The sequence below is a fragment of the Opisthorchis viverrini genome, assembly GCF_000715545.1.
Source record: "Opisthorchis viverrini unplaced genomic scaffold opera_v5_92, whole genome shotgun sequence".
Lineage (NCBI taxonomy): Eukaryota > Metazoa > Platyhelminthes > Trematoda > Opisthorchiida > Opisthorchiidae > Opisthorchis > Opisthorchis viverrini.
Window position 1 is genome coordinate 523985 of NW_008751748.1, and position 18920 is coordinate 542904.

The window sequence follows — 18920 nt, forward strand, 5'->3', positions numbered from 1 at the left end:
CGGAGCAGAGCCGCTCAGGATTTTTACGGCGTTTCACTCACGGATATCCAGGACTGCGTGTGGCTGTTACAACAGCGAAGAAGACACGAAACCTGCATCCGGATTTACAACAGGATTTATCAAACTGTACCTGCAAAACGATAAATCCCTTGTTTGCATGTATATCTGCCGTAATAATTTAACTCAACAAGCGGACACTGTTAGCGCTCCCCGTATTCTCGTTCGTATAACTAGTTTTCGGGTTCCGTTAGAGCATTAACAGTTACATGTTCCGGCGCGTCGAAGTGGTGCACCCGATCTTTAAGCCGGGCGTTCGTGTTCTCCACACGGTTGTTTGATACATTACCGAGATAAACCCTATCTGACTGTGCGAAATGGCCGATTTTCAGGGTAATGCGCAACCAGCGGGCCGTAAGATAGGAAACAAATTGAGGGTCTGTGTGGTGCAGAAGCTGCAGGTTTTACCGGAATTTGTGTGCTTGTAGTACGATGAACAAAATACCTACTGAGGGTCTGTGTGGTGCAGAAGCTGCAGGTTTTACCGGAATTTGTGTGCTTGTAGTACGATGAACAAAATACCTACTGTACAACGGTATCTGGGCAAGACATGCGATGAAGTATGTGCCGGCTGTTCGCAGGATGTGTTTGTGACCAAAAATACATGGATATTAAATGATACATTCGTGCTTTCTGATGGATCTGCGGAGATGAAAGTAACAAAGCATAACATCACAGTGGAACGCGAGCCCTGCTGCACGCATTTGCACTACCAACTAGTTCATTACAAAGGTCTTAACCGGATAAGTTTCGCGCATCATTGCCTTGAATACGTCGAACAGTTTACGCGTGGGAGCAAACCGCCCGCTCTCTACGAATGCATACATGACCGGGCGCCCGGTTCCCGTGCCGTCCGTTATCAAGAAGGTGTGCTGTTCAAATCTACATGCTGAATATTAGACGCTTTAAGAAAATTATTGAAGTCGGTTTGTTGAATGCGTTTCGTCTACATTCACTACACCTGGAAAGCGTCGGAATAATGCCATCCGCTGCCGTTCGGCGAAGCATATGTGGATAAAGTGACCTTCCTCTGACTGGGACACAAGCACACATCCGGTCTCCCGAAGTTTTGCCAGGACCGAAGACATATCATCTGCCAGACTAAAACCCAGCTGTGCGATACCTACTCAACATAGCCGGTCGACACTTCCGGCGGCGGTTGTATATATCCTGAGGGGTAAGAATCTTGCTGAATTCATCCGCCGCACTTCACACGAGGGCGCTCCATATTTCAGAAGGGCCTTGCAGGTGCTTAACTCGTCTTCGGTTAGTCGTCGATTAACTGGATACCGGTCGTACAGAAACTTTGACAACTTGCGGTTGTCTTCCAGAAAGTAAGAGGTGACCGCCAGTTGGTTCCTTTGCCTCCGTGGGCGAAACCGCACTGGGCAGTTTGAGCTTCGCGTACTTTTATTCATTAGAAAATACACTCGGTTTACTAGCTTCTTCGGATTCCACGGCTTTTCATTGGTCTTGGAGAGCGCCCGCTGCATTGGTAGTACACCTATTCGTAACGCAAAACAGCGTTGGTGCTTCGATTACTGAATGAACGCACAAATACCCCAATGGTCCTTCATGTATTGATTTAAGGCCTTCTCAAATGCCGTGACGGATGGAAACGATACACCCGAAAATGTCTCAACGAACGCTCGTGAAGCCACTTCCGGAGCCATAGTACACCATGTTCAACGCCGAATGCGCGCCAACAATTTCGAGAGGAGATTAATTAAAAGAAATCGCCAGAAATGTGACGGCAGATGAGGGTGATTTTTGGAACGAGCACATGTGCAAAGAATTGGAACATTTTGATGTCTAAGTTTTTATTTCACCCGCAAGCGTTTTGGAGAAAAATGCATTGTGCTTCGAAGGCACGGCCCCGCAGATGTGTCCTTCATCCCAATTGTTGCTGATCTAAATGTCTCCAAGGCCGCCTGATGTAAATCTCCCTTTTGGCGGGTATCATGAAGACGTGACGCCGCATTCCTTCATAAAGAGCATGGATACTGGATCCAGCCCAACTCAAAAGCAGGGCACAAGGTATGTCTATTGCCCAATTTTTTAGAAATGAATTTGTAGAGTTTTCAAGAAGAGCAGTCCGAATGGGAAGGTAACCTCACCTCAGCTGAAATCGAATATTGTAGATAACAACTTACTTATGCAAACGGGATTTCATTGATAGTCTTACACACTGCGATCCAATAGGTGAGTCCGAAGTTTGAATAATACAATAGAAAGAGGATGCAAATGTGTTACTTTACCACGGTTTTCGTAAAGTCGAATTTGCCCCCACCGATACCTCTCAAAATTTGTACATGGTTCCCTGTCCGAGACTGATGGGGAACTTATTTTCGGTTGTCGTAATAAGTTATACAAGCGACAGAAAATATGCCATTACCGTAAGGCTTTTAACTGTAATCACGCCACACCAGTTTCCAGAACGAAGACTGAATTGCACATAAAACCCAGTGTAATAGTGGTGCTTGTGTGCCACTGCCTTCTAGACACCCGCGATCTCTCCTTGTATGTCCCCTGGCAGCTTTCGACTGACTTGGAAGCCACAAACATCTGCAAAGTGACTTCGAGAGCTCTTAACTTTTTATCACGTGGATGGACGAGCGAGGCGGAAGTGTTCCCTATTTGTAAAGCGCGAACGAAAGGCAGACAAAGTCACGGCTGAAATGCTGCTAAATTTTATTCTCCGAATCGCCTTTCAGTTCACCTCGCATACTTCTTGCAACTTGAAGACCGGAGACCCGAAGCAGAAGCCCAAATGACAAGCCATATACTGTTCCCATAGCTTTGATAGTGATTATTTGTCGTTTTGCTATCTAAACCAGGTTGTTTCGGTTGCCGCCTGACAATCCCCGTCTTGAAAACCGCAACTGTCCTATCCTTTCTCGAATAAAAGTGCAACGATTGACCGACCCCAGATTTTTGGAATGCATTCTTGTCCCAACTAAGTGAACGCCTATCCTTTCCGAATAAAAGGGCAAACAGTGACCGACCCCAGATTTTTGGAATGCATTCTTGTCCCAACTAAGTGAACGCAAAAGAACAACCCTCCATTGCCTTTAACCAACTTTGTTGGGAGCTCGTCTGATCCAGCAGTCCAGGAGTGCCTCAAAGTAGAAGGGCGTACTAATATTTCTGAAGTATTGGCCCCAGTTGAGAGGGCCAAATGAGGGACAGGGACAGGTGGCCGAATAAACTTTTGTCCAAAATATCAGGCGGTCAAGACGCTTATTCTTGTCACGCGGCAACTTCCCAATGTTTTTGATTACCCCACCAACAGCCGGTTTTTTCCCTCCCGTCTCGCATATCAGGTGATAATGTTTCCAGACATTCCATGTACTAGTTTTCACCCTTTCCTGATTTCACAGACTTGTACTGGAAGTTTTGGCTAGCTCGAGACAAATGATTCTCAGCACAACTGATGAAGTTGTCCATTATCTACACGATGACGTCATCCCCAAATCAGCCGCTAAGGTGGACTTCTTCCGCACTTAGTCGGCCGAGCCGGACATTCATGCCATCTTCCAGAATGACCATCATCACTTCTTGCAGAGCGAAGTAGCAGTGACGTATCGATAGAAGTCTGAGCTGCCATCTATTGCAACGTATGTTGATAAAACGAATAAATACTTTATTTCGTCGAGATGTACTGATCTTAACTGAGCCGGTCAACCGGACAGCGTAAAGACGACTATTCACTGGAATCCTCATCATTTGAGGCCACAACATCACTGTTGAAAATGGTGCTTCATCGCCAGGCAGTCTGAAAGTCCATTTGGTTTTTCGAAGGCCAAAAAAGAGTAGATGAGGGAGGGGGTTTGGTGCCAGTCTATTACAAGCGTCCCGAGTAGCCTGCGAATCTAGTTCAGTGAAGAGCATTCATTTCTGAGGCTAAGCACGCCACAACATGTTGAAAATGGTGCTTCATCGCCAGGCAGTCTGAAAGTCCATTTGGTTTTTCGAAGGCCAAAAAAGAGTAGATGAGGGAGGGGGTTTGGTGCCAGTCTATTACAAGCGTCCCGAGTAGCCTGCGAATCTAGTTCAGTGAAGAGCATTCATTTCTGAGGCTAAGCACAACTACCACGCCGTAGATACCAAGCACCACTGCATCAGCGTCACCATACATCCAAACAGTAACGTGCGAGAAGTTCGGGTTCACCCCGAGCTGTGCTGAGGTCTCGAATGTGTGTTTCGAACATGTGTTAGTCGAAATAGAAAACAAGGTTTGAGCAAAAGGTAGATGTTGCCCCACTGGACAGGTTACGGGCCTTGAAAGCTGCAATATGGAACTAGCCTTTTGAATTTACTAGGGTTTTTTATTCTGGTTTATTTTACTGGATAGGAGTGTAGGTATACAGGACCGTTTAACGGTTTGACTCGGCTGTAGGCCACCTCAAAATTGGGGTCTTGGACTCATACTGTTTCGGACTTTCAACAACGACGAAAGTCCTCATCACACCGTCCGCTGCGACCTGCAGAGGAATAAAGCATCCAAAATGACCCAGGCACGTCCTGCAACAAGTCACTGGAGGGAAACCTCCATTTTCCCCTCTTCGCTGTTTTCGATTCCCGTATCCTGGATACCATGACTGATATGGGTATCTAATTCAACTAGAAACGAGAAGGTCCGTACAATATTAGCATGCCGCAGGCTCACCTCTGAACAAATCTTTTAGCTGCATGAAGGTTTATGGATAGATGCCTGACTAGATGCAAAGTAAGCGATTATGCTTGATACCCAATCACTTTTAGTATTTCCAGTACGTGTTGACCAGTCCGTAACGATCTTGACCGTCACGAAGAGACTGGGCCTTACCGTGGTGTGACGATTTGCGCATCTTATCAACCCATTGAGTTATACTGAGGGGTGTCCCCGCGACACTCACAGGGTCTCTCATACCAGGTCGATCAAGGACTAGAGGCTGACGAACACAGTCTCCTGACCCTCCAGGTTGGGGGTCGGAACATGTGTGGCGTCGTGTTCCGTAAAAATGGCAATGTACTCGCATTTCCAACCCAACACCCCTGCCTTGCGGTTAGACTTTTGAGTTAAAGGCTTTGGTTGAGGACACTAATCGTCCTCTTGTCTAGGTGTGGGCGCCATGGTAGTATCCCAGCCCACGTACAATCATGAACTGCACACATACAAATAAACTCATGCCACATTGGCCGTCGCGTGATGCCATCAGCTGGGTCGCCTTACTTGCTGCATACAGCAGGGCGGGTAAGCGAAAACAGGATACTACCGACGACTCCCTTCTTTTTCTTTCAAATACTTTTTCTTCTCCCTCTCCCCACCTCATTAATAACCCTCCTCTTGTAAGCTCAGAAATTGGGGCTGATGACTCCGTTCGTCTTGCATCGGTTTTGCGTGCAGCATCTGCTCCAATGTTCGCACTATGAAGCAAGCAGGACAACAAGCTGCTCTTGCACTCACATTGGACTCGCTTGGCATTGATGTGTGCTGTATCTCATAAACGAGAATTCAAGATGCAAGCACAGTGGTTGAGTTAACCGCCCCGTCAGTCTCCACTCGTTTCCGTCTGCGCACCTCTGGTGATCCAGAGGCTGCTGCGGTGGGGTGTGCAGGGGTTGGTATTGTGCTAAGTCACCGGGCGGAAGTATCCTTACTTGACTGGATACCTGTTGATAGTCGCCTCTGTGCGGTTCGTCTGGCAGCGTCTGTGAAGGAGTCTCACAAGCGGCAAGTTGATAGATGTCTGTTTATCGTGTCTGCCTATGCCCCAACTGACTGTAGCTCTGACGCCGTCAAAGACAGGTTTTACGACGCCCTGAATGCCCTGCTGCGGCGAGCTAAAAGCTCAGACATTGTGGTGGTTGCCGGAGATATGAATGCACAACTGGGAAGGCTTAGAGTATCTAAGACTCAATTAGGAGGTCGACATGGATTGGACTCGGTGCGTATGGACAATCGGGAACGATTGCTTCAGTTGTGTGCTGATTGCAGGCTGGTTTTATGCAGCACTAACTTCCGAAATAGCCGAAGTCGTCTGGCCACATGGGTGCGGCAGCGAAGCATCGGTGTTGAACACTGGTTTCATGCTGCCGACGATGATGATGACGGACGATATTGTTCCATCCTGTTAACTCCTTTACGATCCCACTATTTCTTCCCGTTACTAACTGGAGCTACGGTTATAATCAGGAACACTTTAGAAAGCTCGTCCACGAGCACGGTCGTTTCGATCATCGTCGAAACATTCTTGTTTGGGTATCTGGCGAAACTTCCTAAGTGGTTTCGGGAACTGCGCTGTACTCACATAATCCTACCAATATGCTGTTGAGTAAGGACAACTGAGACCTACTACTGCCATACTTCACGAATTTTGATTCCTCCTTCTACATCAGTAATTTCACCGCGTGAAACTACGAAGATATTTGAGGATTCCGTCTACTAAACTTTTGCAGTCCGCTAGGCATCACTCGTTTCAATGTTCAGGTCCAGTCTGCGTAAAGAATTTATGCGCCTTCATCAACTGACCCCGGGAAGAATGAAGAGCACCCCCCAGAATAATTGACTCAGGCTTTTTAACCAACAACGGCCTAACGCATGTGCACAAATACAAAATATTCTTTTAGCTGCAACATTCGATGCATTACTGCCATGCCGTCTTGTGGAGCAATTTGCGACAGTAAATGGAACACCGAAGCTGTCAATGTCAAACAAATGACATGTTATATGTGTACATTAAGAAACAGTGCATTCTCAGTGGAATATGAAGGGTTAGTCATTGTTTTATATCTGCTGATTCGTCAATCTGTGGTATCTGCTGCTGACCCGCTCCAGTGCCTAGTGTCGGAGAGAAAAGACTCACAGAAGGGAACACAACAGCTGTATTCCGAACAAGCGAGTGAGTGAGAGAGCAAAAGTTACAACGGCCCCACGCTNCTGACATTGATCCAGGCTGTCTGCTAGGCGTTAGTGATCACCCATCAACATCGGTCGTGCCTCTGTGAAAAGCCTGAACGCTGATCACATTCGGTCGTGCTTCTGTGGTCGCAAGAACACTCATCAGGTCTTGCTAAATTGATTGAATGATTGATTGGTCTGGATGCTTGCCGGCTTTCCAGTTGAGTTTTTGGTGGAGCAGTAGGTTCTGGGCGTTCTGAAGTTGCTTTCAGGAATCTGACCTTCCTGATACATTGACTTCATGCGGCTGAGAAAAATCGAATAGAAAATATAGTACACTACGACCCGATCGTTTGTCAGCAAGTCACCCAGAGTAGTAGTGACGAATGCCCTATTTTCTACTTTGGGTATTTGCGCCGGTTACCACCAGGACTCATCACGCGCATGTGGGTTTCAACAGACGGACGAACTGCTCCCGTATCCATTTGCTGTTGAGGCGAAGACGGCCAAACTTATTTCGGGGAATCCAGACCTATGTGGTGGAATAACTCTATTTCCGGTTTTAACAATACATGGCAACAACCTTTACCGAGGACTTGTCGAACCCAAACTCGGATTACATAAGGTTGATTATCATGAGGGAATGGACGCTGGATCAACTCGCTCTGTATGGCATAATCAACAGTGAAGGTTCGGATGCCGTACTCTTTCCGCGTCGTAATTGCGTTACCACCCACCCTGGTTTTCAACAATCTGAATGTATCGTAGAATGCCCGCAGCTGCCAAATAAGTGTGCAACTCATATGGGTTTTTTCCCCTGTACATTATTGGATTCTGCTGGTGTACCACACTTGCGAACGCACTGACTAACTGGCTGGAACCCAAAAGTATAGCATAGCATTCTTTGTCCTCAAGGTTATGGGCACATTACAATGTGGAGACATCCTTCAATAATCCGCTACAATAGTATTCGAGCACAATATCCACTCTTCACTTCCATTCAGCTTTGTAGTTGATGAACTGGATAATAAGGGTCTTGAAAATTCCCATGTACAAATGACTACTCATGAAAACCATGTTGGTTAGCGATGAAATTATTTCCTGCTCCCAAAAAGTGTTATGGGAAAAGTTGTCGGTGCTCATTCAGTCCCTAGTCATGCGTTCTGTGCCCATAAAGTGTGTGGCCATGAACTAGGACGTAAGGCCTTTTGTACACGCTGTTTATAAAAAAATGATTGGAAGCTACGGAGCGTGTGGTAGTATGATGGATTGGGTTTGGGTCTCGAAGGCCGAAATAGCTCCCCAGCCACTGATGTCAAAATGGTATATAGTCGACACAGCAGGATCGTCTATTTCAGATCACAGTACGAGTTTTATTGCTAAATAGCTATGGAGAATGCCATGCATAGATGGGGAATCTGGAGCATCTCCACATCTTATGCCATAGAGGTCTCAGGTTCATAGTTGGTTTAGGCTGAAAACAGCCAATATGCAAAGTGATCATCGAACTGGTGTCCTGTGCGTCACGAACTCCGTTGGTTCTGTCACGTGTTACAAATGCCGAGCTTTTCAGCACCTCGGATGTTTGGGATGGGCTTTCACCACATCTTTTTTAGCATCACTTCTAGTTTTTATCAAAAACGAAGCGTTACAACAATGAACCACCGACATCTTGTTGCTATCACTGAGGTTGATTATGATGTAGGAGGAGTCAATTCTCGAGCTAGGTTTGATGACTGAATTTGAATGTGACAAACAGGTTAACCCGGAACCATTTGAGTGCAGAGATATCCAGTATGCCAAATTTTCTTGCTTTGGAAGTGACGACAGCACCAGCCGGGGTCCAGTTCGAGCAGCATGATGAAATGTGTTTGATCTGGACTCGTCCAGATTACCCCCTGGCTTCCTCTATTCACATGACATAAACGAGATAAACATCCGATGAGCATTAGCTCTGGGACCACCTTATCCTGCACATATTTTGGTATCGTTGTCTTCTGAGTTTTACACGGCCGCTATTTTGCTTACTTATCCCAATTTATCTCCAGCACCAGCCTTTTTCTAACTGCAATGAGTTGAGGTCAGTTCCCCTGTGTGAACCCATTGATACTGCTGCTCATTGGTTTGGTGGAACGGCCCATTAACATCCTCCCTCTATCGCTAGCCATGTTTCACGGATACTCAACCCTCTGTCCCATCTGTTCTTGCTGAGGTCATCAACCGAGCATTTGATATGGAAATGACCGGAGTAGAATGTGTTCTAAAGAGGGGTGTCCTCAGCCTACACTGATGCAACAGTCTTCGAATATTTTCCTCAGGCACTGCAGATAATAGATGGAAACTTTCAGCGAAGGCAAATCGCTTTGTCCCTGTTGTCCACCAACGTGCTGTCCAGGCCTTCGGTCCCCTCATTATGGTGCTTTCTAAAGTCTAGATACGCTCATGGAAAGAGGGAATTCACTACGAGGGGCCCTCCGCACAAAATGCAGTCATATGGTGAAACGACAGCAATAAGCCTAATTGAAAGAGCTTTCACTGTATGCCACCGTCTCATGAGTGCTTAGTGAAAAGTCGACCACCCACCTGAAGGCCTGGGGTGGCCAATCGTGAAGCTGTCACAGTTTCGTCAGTGATACTCATCTTCCCAGCACCTTACGTAAGCCGCATCACACCTCTGGAAACTTTCTCGACGAACTTGCAAGCAAAATCCATATTCGATGTATCACGGATGGTGTCCCATCAGTTTAGATCGAACTTGTATGCATCGTGTTTCAGAATGGATGAAATCAGCAACTGTTCAGGCGACCCTGTACAACTTAAACCTTATGAATATGGATCGAAGTTCTACAGCTTTCTTTTGATCTCAGTCCACAGAATGTATGATGTATATCCGCCGGCGCAGTATGCTCTTCCATAATCTACAATGGAATCTGAGGCAGATGGTTACAGGTGCGTGCCCATACTGATGATTTACTTATCACGCACCTTGTTCAACCACTTAGCTGGCGTCCACTAGGAGAGCCGATGCTTGAGACGGGCAATCAGTGCGATTCCCTTGAAAGTTCATACTTTCGGGTTGGTTTTTTTCAACCAAAGACTATATTTGCCACCTCGGACAAAACCGAGCAATACTGAGGTAATTAACTTCAGTAGACCTCCTTCAGGAAATGTTCCACCATTCTTGCATTACTTAACGATTTCAAATTAAATAACTACAATAAGATGAAATAAACTGGGTGTTGAAATCATTGTGGTGACGAACTCAAGTAGTCATGGTTTCATGCCTTAACTGGGCTGTTCACCTATCTATATTTTGTTTCGTGACTCCTCTTATTTTCTTCTCTTGATTCACAGAGGGGGTTGTACTTATCGATCCAGAGTATGTGAGAGACCGAAAGGTTTTCACTCATGTTTTGGCTGCCTTCCGATACGGTCGCGAAGACCTAGACGTTCTTGGACTAACATTTCGAAAGGATCTTTATTTGGCTTCAACACAAGTTTATCCTTGTGTTCACGGCAGTGCAGGCGAGAATGACAGCGAACAAACACTCGTAAATCCTCCAGTTGTCGTTGCTACAACCACCATGCGCGAGACTAAGGCTACACCTGGGCGTTCTTTTGGCAGTGGTTCGCGTACCGATGACGGAGTTGATGCGGGACCACAGCGGCTCACTCGTCTGCAAGAGCGCCTGATGAAAAAACTGGGCAATAATGCATTTCCTTTTTATTTCAAAGTATGCATTCATCGTATATATCGTTCTTTACACCATGTTCAAAACTTTGACGACCGAGATGCCATGAGTTTCATTTTCAAATATTCCATTAGGTATGTATATGATCTACCGAACGAGTCCCTCACCACCTTATTTGCCTTGCACTGGTTTATTCCAGTTTCAAACGGGATATTCGAATCAGCCTGTGCACGTGTTCAACATTCCACTCATGATGGCCTCTGGGTGATGAACAGTTGCTCGGTGTCATTCCACTATAACTTGACCCAAACAAATGTTCTATAAAGCACCAAGCCCATTTGACTTTATTCGTGTTAATTTCGATGTGAACACTCTCATTCAACCCACCTGTTCGATAAACGTATGTAGCGCGTGCGGTCAATTTGGTTGTTTCATTCATAGCAGAAAATTTATTTGAACAATAAAGGTGCGAAATCGAACTATGGGTTATGAGCTTGAGTGGACATGAGCGTGGAGACTGGAAGGGAATGGATCTGAAATACATTACTGGTAGCTGTACCACGAGAAAACGAAAGATCTACAATATATATTTGCACCCTAATTTGGTTTTCACGGTAGACCCAACTGAACCCCAGCTAAATCTCTCGTGTATGAATGTGCTGTACAAAACGGCTTGTCGTGTTTCAGTTGGTACGATATTCAGCATATCCCAATAAGTTTCCTTGGACGACACTACTCAAGTTCGCTGGGAAGCATTTAGCAACCTTAAGAGTAACTTATTCTCCAGGTGGAAGGTTGTTTGTAAGAGTCTGTTGAGAACTCAGTATCCTGGGTCGACGTTTACAAGACCTGTTCTGTCCTGTCTTTGGTCTCTTTATCCGTTGCGTGTATCGTTTGTTTGAACTGTTTTCATACAGTGCTCACATCACCCGCGAGTCTTTCGTGCCCGTTTTTTGATTTAAACATTGTCAAATCGACTTTTTTCAGACTCGGGCGTGGCTCGATGAGGGCTTGCCAGTAAAATGACCAGGTTGGCTACATAATACATACTATATACCTACAGAATGCTTTCTCAGCTAGAACAAAATCGACTAGGATGTTCAGTGAGCTTCAGTGTGAGAATCACTTTAAAAGTAACAGAAGCAGCTTTACATGATGTGGTTGGAATCAAATCAGTTGCATGTAATATTTCTAATGGCGAGTGGACACTCGTTCATTTGTTTTTAGCTGTCTCAAACTCTGAGGACACTCCCCCGGGATTCCATTAATTTGATCTTTCTGCTGTGTCCTTTCGACCGTACCAGTTTTCTGCAGCTGTCTTCACTTTGTCCACCCCACTTTTTGATTTTTGATTCGGCTCACTTATCGAGTCAGACAGTTTCCAACGTTTACCGTGCCCGACTACTCAGGTGGACAGGAGAGACATTAAGAATTCTACTCTGTTAGACTGCCTGTTACCTTATCTGACAGTTGTTATCGTTAAAACAGTTAGAGTTCTTATGGTGCAATTAACTGATGTTTATCCGCTGCATTCAATATTTGGTCGTCCTCCCCCTCAACAACTGAATGGATTGTATTCTGCCAGCAGATATTAGTACGTCTCCAGATAATCTAAAACACAATATGTACGAGCACGGCAACTGAGAAAGGTCACTTACAAAGGAGGAATAAAAGTTGTGCGTATGACACTGGGTTGCTTAATAATCATTACGCGAAAATCGAGGAACAGTGGTCAATGCCAAATACCAAATAATCGAGGGTCTGTTTTCGTTGGCCGTCGTGTCCGGCCAGTTTCTGGCCAGTTTGTTTGCCCGTACAGATTGGTACTGAGGTCAGGTTTGCACAGTCGGATGGTTCTCTTCAGCAACTGCGAAGAATCAAGTTCGCGTACACATGGATCGATTCCGTACAGATGGTACTGAGGTCAGGTTTGCACAGTCGGATGGTTCTCTTCAGCAACTGCGAAGAATCAAGTTCGCGTACACATGGATCGATTCGTGGAGACTCGCTTCGGCAACCGAAAGGCTTCGGTAGGGACGATATTACAATCAGAATCAATCAACTACATAGCAGCTGAATTTGACCAGTGCCTCTCAATTCCGTGGTTAACCAAACTGTGTTCACAGACACGCTTTGCTGTGCGACCAATGTTTGATTCCTTATATGAACAATCAAATGAGTATACACAAAAGTTTTTAATTGTTCCTGTCTGGGCTCGTACAACCTGGCAGTATGTCATCCATCGGGCCTCCGAGTCGCGCGCCGGCTATTTACTGAAAGTTGTTCACAACCGAACCATTCTTTTTGTATTTTGCTGTGAACAAGGGCAATATGAGGAGTTGCTTCATTCGGTTTCACAACCAAGTAACTTTTACTAACTAATTTATGCACTGTCCTCACCTTCACTTTGTTAGCTCCCACCAGATGCGCCCGCTTCTGTAATGCTACAGCCTGGCCCCAACGAAAATGGGAAGGTTAGTCAAATCTTTCTGGTCCCACTTATGTTATGGATATGATATCGCTCCTGGTAGGCCTCGCTCAACAGGAACACATGACTATCTCTTATGCATAGCAATCCTTGGGAGAAAGGACAGGTCACTCCCGTGGAGAGTCTGTGACAGTATCACACAACAAGACATCAGCTGGTAAACCATCCGTTCGTAGACAGGTCATCCTCCAGGAAAGATGATCCCCTTTGTATTTTTTAGGGTTGTTGGGCTGCTGTATACTATAACCTTTCGTGTGGCACAGCCTGCTTTCAATTGGTAGCATCAGTATGTTACTGGTTTATTGCCTTCAATCTGTGTGATGATTTTTATAAAATTTACGCTTCCTCGCTCTTTATCGTTATTTTACTGCCATTGCTATCACTACCAGTAAGAATTGGTCGGTGGTGCATCCATTCAAATCTGGATTTACTTGGTCTAGCCTTTTACTGACAGTGTATAGGCACTTTTCTGGACATAATTTACTATCAGTGAACTGAGAGCGTGTTTGTGTGTGTGAAAGAGAGTAAGTATTCAACTGACCTCGGGTAGACTCCTTCACCTGCACTTAGCTAACCAAGAGCAATGGTGTCGGGTAGAAAGAACGAGTGATGGCTGTTAAACCCTTGTATTGTGTGTTCATTTGCTTCTGTACGACACTTCCTGCTTTCTTTCATTGTGTAGATTAGTCCTGAATGTTACTCAGATGAGCCACGAGTTCCCTGTACCACCCACTCTTTCCATGAATCTTGAGAGCNTTTTGTTACATGAATTCAGGGTTAATTATTTCTTGTAGACCGTCACAACACCGCTGATGGTTTTGTGAAATGTGTACAATGATGGATGCTTTTTCTCATCACCCAATTAAAAACACTATGACTAATTCGAATACTCGGTTTCTGGTTGTTTTAGCCTTGTGGGGTTGACTATGAACTTCGAACCTATGTGGCGGATGGCACGGATGATAAACTACAAAAGCGGTAAGTCCTCAGTGTCGATTACGACGCAACGATTGAACGTGTGTTCCCCGTTCGAAAAATCAGTTCCGTAGTGCATACCATCATGGACTGCTTGACGTAACGGCGATCAAGGGGCTCACGTGACGACGGTCTATGTAGTGCACGCTAGATTAAATGTGAACGGGAGATGGCACGTGACCGTGTGATATGCATCTCGCAACAGAATTACATGGTCACTCTCTTTTTAAAGCATAGTTTCTACCAGCGCACTGGGACTTTGTGGTTAATGCATAGGGAAAGACCGAAAAATAACCACGACAGAGTCGTATGATTGCCCTGATTTTTGACCTCACTGTTAGCGCTTTTGGACTGAGTGCGATTGTTCTTGGTTTTTTTTCTACATGGTTGGGCGTCCAATTAATTTCCATAAAATCCCTGGATGGAAATCCCAAAGTTTCTCAGAGGGTGACTCGATACAACGTAATAATAAAATAATACTCGTTTAGCTGCAACATCCTTTGGGTTCTAGCTACCCTGCCACCCGAAAGAAGTATTCGGGCTGGAATACTGCCAGGTCTCTCAAGCCTGGATAGGAGGAGTCGAGATGCAGAGGTTGGGTTCGAACTACGGACCTTCCGGTCGGTAAACTCGCCCCAATCACTATGGCTTCTCGCTCCTAACGTAAAGTGTCTCAAGAGACGTTCACATTTTTACGTGAATTGCGAACAATTACAAACATCTTGGACGTTTTAATCGGATATCAGGCTATCTATAGGTTTTTGTTCAGGTATCATCACCAGCCGTCATCATGACAACAATACTTCAATTCTGTATACTGGTGCTTATCTGCCATACGATCATGAGGAATAATGTCCTAGCAAAAGCGAGGTAACTCAGTGGTTAAGGCGCGAACTTACTGATCGGAAGGTCCGTGGTTCGGCCCCAACGTAGGCATCTCGACTCCTCTTGCCTGGGATTGGGGAACCTGGCAACACCTCAGCCCTCGTTCCTCCTTTGGATGGTGTGGCCGATACGCACCGGAATGGTGTTACAGCTGAGCGATCATCATTTCTTACTGCTGTTAGTGTCCTAGCAAAGAATTACACAAACACGTCCCTATCGAAAGCACTCAAGAACAGGGTGTTTAAACTTCAAGATGACAACAAGACAAACCCGTATAAACATCATATCATAGTAAAATACCATCCGTTGGATTGACTCAACGCCGTTTGCGAATCTTACTTGAAGGGAATCTACCATACGACAGGCTTTAACTAAGCAGTCCAGCTAGGAAGTGACAGCATACTGATTCCTGGAATCAATTATACACCATGTCATTTGGGGTTTCTAACCACGTGCTAGGGGAATACAACCAGAGGCGCGGAGATCCCGCAGTACTCAGTTTGACATTAGCCACCTCCATGTTGCGTTACAAAGCCGCTGTCTTCCGACAAGAGTTTGAAGTTGAAAGCACTGCTTTCTTCGGCAGGCGGTAGTTGAGCATGCGAAGTGTATGTTTCAACCACCGTAACTTGATGCGTTTCATTTGCTGCTTTGGTGGCTGTGATTCACTATAAGCTTATAGCTCATACATCGCTTTATTATGAACACCTTTCAGCCTGCTAACATATGCTGCATTGCGTCCTCAGGTCGAGTGGGGACAAGTTCCGTTACCATAGAGTAAGGCTGTTCTTACAGATAGCCTGCACACATGACCTGTTAGCTTCAATGAAGTTCGTTTCTGGCACTGCACAAATTTCGCCTACACCTTGCTAATGCATGAATTGACTTCTGTCACTGCGCCATCATGGCCTATTTAGCTATCCAGACAAGTAAACCAGTCAACAGACCCAACTTCCTCTCCCTGAAGTTTCAGAGGGTCACAGTGGAACTCGAATATCTAAAACAGTGCTTTTCACACATTGAGAATGCGGCTAGGTGTCACACCCAAAATTCTATCTAAAGCGCACTGTGCGGACTGATGGTCCTCAAATCGCAGAATATCGTCATCCGCATAGTTCAAGTCTACTAACCTTTTTCTGGACCTAATTTCGATACCAAGTCTGTATCCCTTGATTTCGACATTACATTATACTACTAATAAGGAAAATAAACAGGAGGGAAAAGGGAGAGAAGCCTTACCGAATTTCACTAGTTTTGAGGAGACTTGCGAGCAGGTGGTTGTACATTCTTATACCATCAGAAGTGATAGAATAGATAGCGCGAAGTATATTTACAAGCTTTGGAAGTATTACTCTTTGGCCAAGTGTATGTAGAACTGGCTATCTGCGTATTCAAGGGCTCCTTCGTAGTCCAGAAAAACTGCAATCGTTGGCGGCGACATGTCGGGCGCTGTTCATGCATTTGACCCAATATGATCAATGAGTCCCCTGCCCTGACAATATTCTGCCTGTTCTCGGATTTGCATATCACATTCCGGTATTAAATGTCGCATTATTATTAGCCCTGTTACAACTAGGATGAGTTTTACATCCATATGGTTGATTCGGTCGCTACAGTGGTTGATTGGTCCCAGTCATCTCATGTACGTTCTTGTTCCCACCTACGTTCAAACGATACAGTTAAGGCAGAACACAAAAATCCACACTCGTCCCTAAGTAGCGCTGGTGAAAACTCATCTGGCCTGGTATTTCGATGGCGTTTCAAGGTAGAAAGACATTAGTAGTTCATCAAATGAGGGAGGATCCAAACTCAGACCACAGCTCAAGCTGTCCAGATGGAATGAAAGGCATAGTTATGAAAGTTGATGGACGACTGAGTTAGTGGAAGTATTCTGCCCTGCAGGTGGAATGCTTGCCACTCGTTGTGTTACATTCCCTATATTATGTGTGATTGGCTCACCAACAGACAATTTCATAGGTCCCGTTTTTTTCTGATTTACTGGAACAGCTTCCGGGCACTCCTCGCTTCATTATCCTCTCCTTTTTTGAGCTTGTTGTTTGCACTACACCTCTATCCACACAAACTTCGTTCGAGTTGATGTCTAACAGACCGATTAGGCGATTTATTCAGCGGTTCCGACCGTTCTGATCTGTTCATTGTTTGGTATGTACGGTCTCAGAAACACTACATGCCGAATTCACACCTATTGTTTTCTGCGCCCTATTTTGATGCGAATTCACGATTGAGTCTTGAGATTTTGGCAGTAGATTAATTTTTGTATTTAAGTGGCATTTTGCAACGATTCGTTGCCCTGTTTTTTGTTAATACAACCAACGCCGGTCACACTGGTGTATGATTAAACCTTACCTGTTTTCATGCGTGTAATTATTTTTCGCCTAATCCTTTAAATACATCAAACAATACCATAATGCACCCTTGGTACTAAACACATGTTTACCTCACAATGTGCCCAAATCGCATACTTTATGGGGTCGTTCTAAACGCGGCCGCTCATCTGCGACATAGCAGTCGTAAAGCCTTCAAACTTAATTTTCGCGGCAAACTAATCCATTGGTGCAATTGGCGCGACGACATTGTATTCAGATAAGGCCTACAGAAGTCAATATCCTGATAACTTTATTTGGACAGTCGGACACCCAAAACCACTTATTTACTTCATCTCAGCTAGCATCTATGTTAGGATGAGGTGAATCCGTGGACGATTGTTCTGTATATGGCGGTAGGTGGTAAGGCCTGCGCACACTTTGACCGAGTGTCGTTTCTAGCGTCGAGGACCGTACACTTGATGTCCCGAACAAACGGGGCCACATGTGTCTATCCACATTTGCGTCCACAATGACGTGCTGTGCGGCGTAGCACCATCAGGTTCAAGGTAATTTCAAATCTCGACCTTCCAGGTACTAAATTATGTATTAGAGTGGAATATTGATTATGGTCCGGGGATCCAAAAAGATGAATAGGTTAGAACCCCTCACCATCAACGCAACAGTCAGTGCCATGGGCCTTAAAAAGGCATGTAGCTGTTTGCATTTCACGTGAAATATTCGGAGGAGGATTGTATTCACACCACGATTGAAGTATCAAATCTTGAGATCGGTTGCCCTCCTCTGACTCTAAATCCAGTGCGTTTGTTGGCTTTATTTGGTAGCTGTTGATGCTCTCTTAAGATTACCAGTAGCGTGATTACACTCGGTCCACGCTGTCGTTTAAGCCACAGAAAGTTCGCTACTGTCAATAAGTCATAGTCTGAGGAAAGTATGTACGTAAACAGACGAGCGTATGAAAAGAACATCTTACCTTTTTTCATTCCTACTCGGTGGATGTGGTCCTCAAGTAGAAGCTAGTTGTTTTCGGTTGAGCAACATCCGCGCTGAGGTGGAATGCCTGAATGACTATAACCGTGCCACTGTTTTTATTCTCCTGGGAAAAGTAGGAACCTGAAATTTAGCGTGTAAATGTTTGAAAAACAGGTAGTTTTATACTTTTTTTTGCTAAGGCATCGTATGGGGGTATGCGATAGCTTTTATGCTGTGTAGTTGTGTTTGAAGATTTTTCACTAACTTATCGAAATCAGCCAACTGGCGGCCGTATCTTCATAGGCGACTTTGGTACACTTGATGTAACAGCGTTCTGTCACGTTTCTATGCGGCTTTAGCCTACACAATTCGTTTCGGCCCGAGTTGATTTTGCCCACTTATCTTGCGTTGCCTGTTTCCTAAACAGCACCAATAAATTATGCGTCTACTGGATTTTAGACTGGCTTCATCAGTCTTAGGCTGACGAAGACTCCTGGAATCATCATCATCATTGTCAGCCGTAATAACCGCGTACTCGTCGTACAGTGGTTGTAGCTGCCGCAGTTTCGTTCACCGATGTTTTTTTTTTGGGGGGGGGGACAGGTACAGTGGGCTGTCAAGTG

At 45.2% G+C, this 18920-nt stretch overlaps 1 protein-coding gene across 1 annotated transcript in view; it reads left to right on the plus strand.

Annotated features, from left to right (window-relative positions):
- Positions 1–1972: 1972 nt before the first annotated feature.
- The window catches only part of T265_05091 (hypothetical protein), a gene marked incomplete at both ends in the record, with an annotated part of 56358 nt that continues 39410 nt past the window's right edge, over positions 1973–18920 (plus strand). Inside the window, 6 exons of the mRNA XM_009170008.1 lie at positions 1973–2094; positions 2134–2164; positions 2199–2259; positions 10295–10674; positions 13047–13106; positions 14031–14098. Coding sequence (XP_009168272.1) covers positions 1973–2094; positions 2134–2164; positions 2199–2259; positions 10295–10674; positions 13047–13106; positions 14031–14098 — 722 coding nt within the window. The remainder of the gene's footprint in view (positions 2095–2133; positions 2165–2198; positions 2260–10294; positions 10675–13046; positions 13107–14030; positions 14099–18920) is intronic.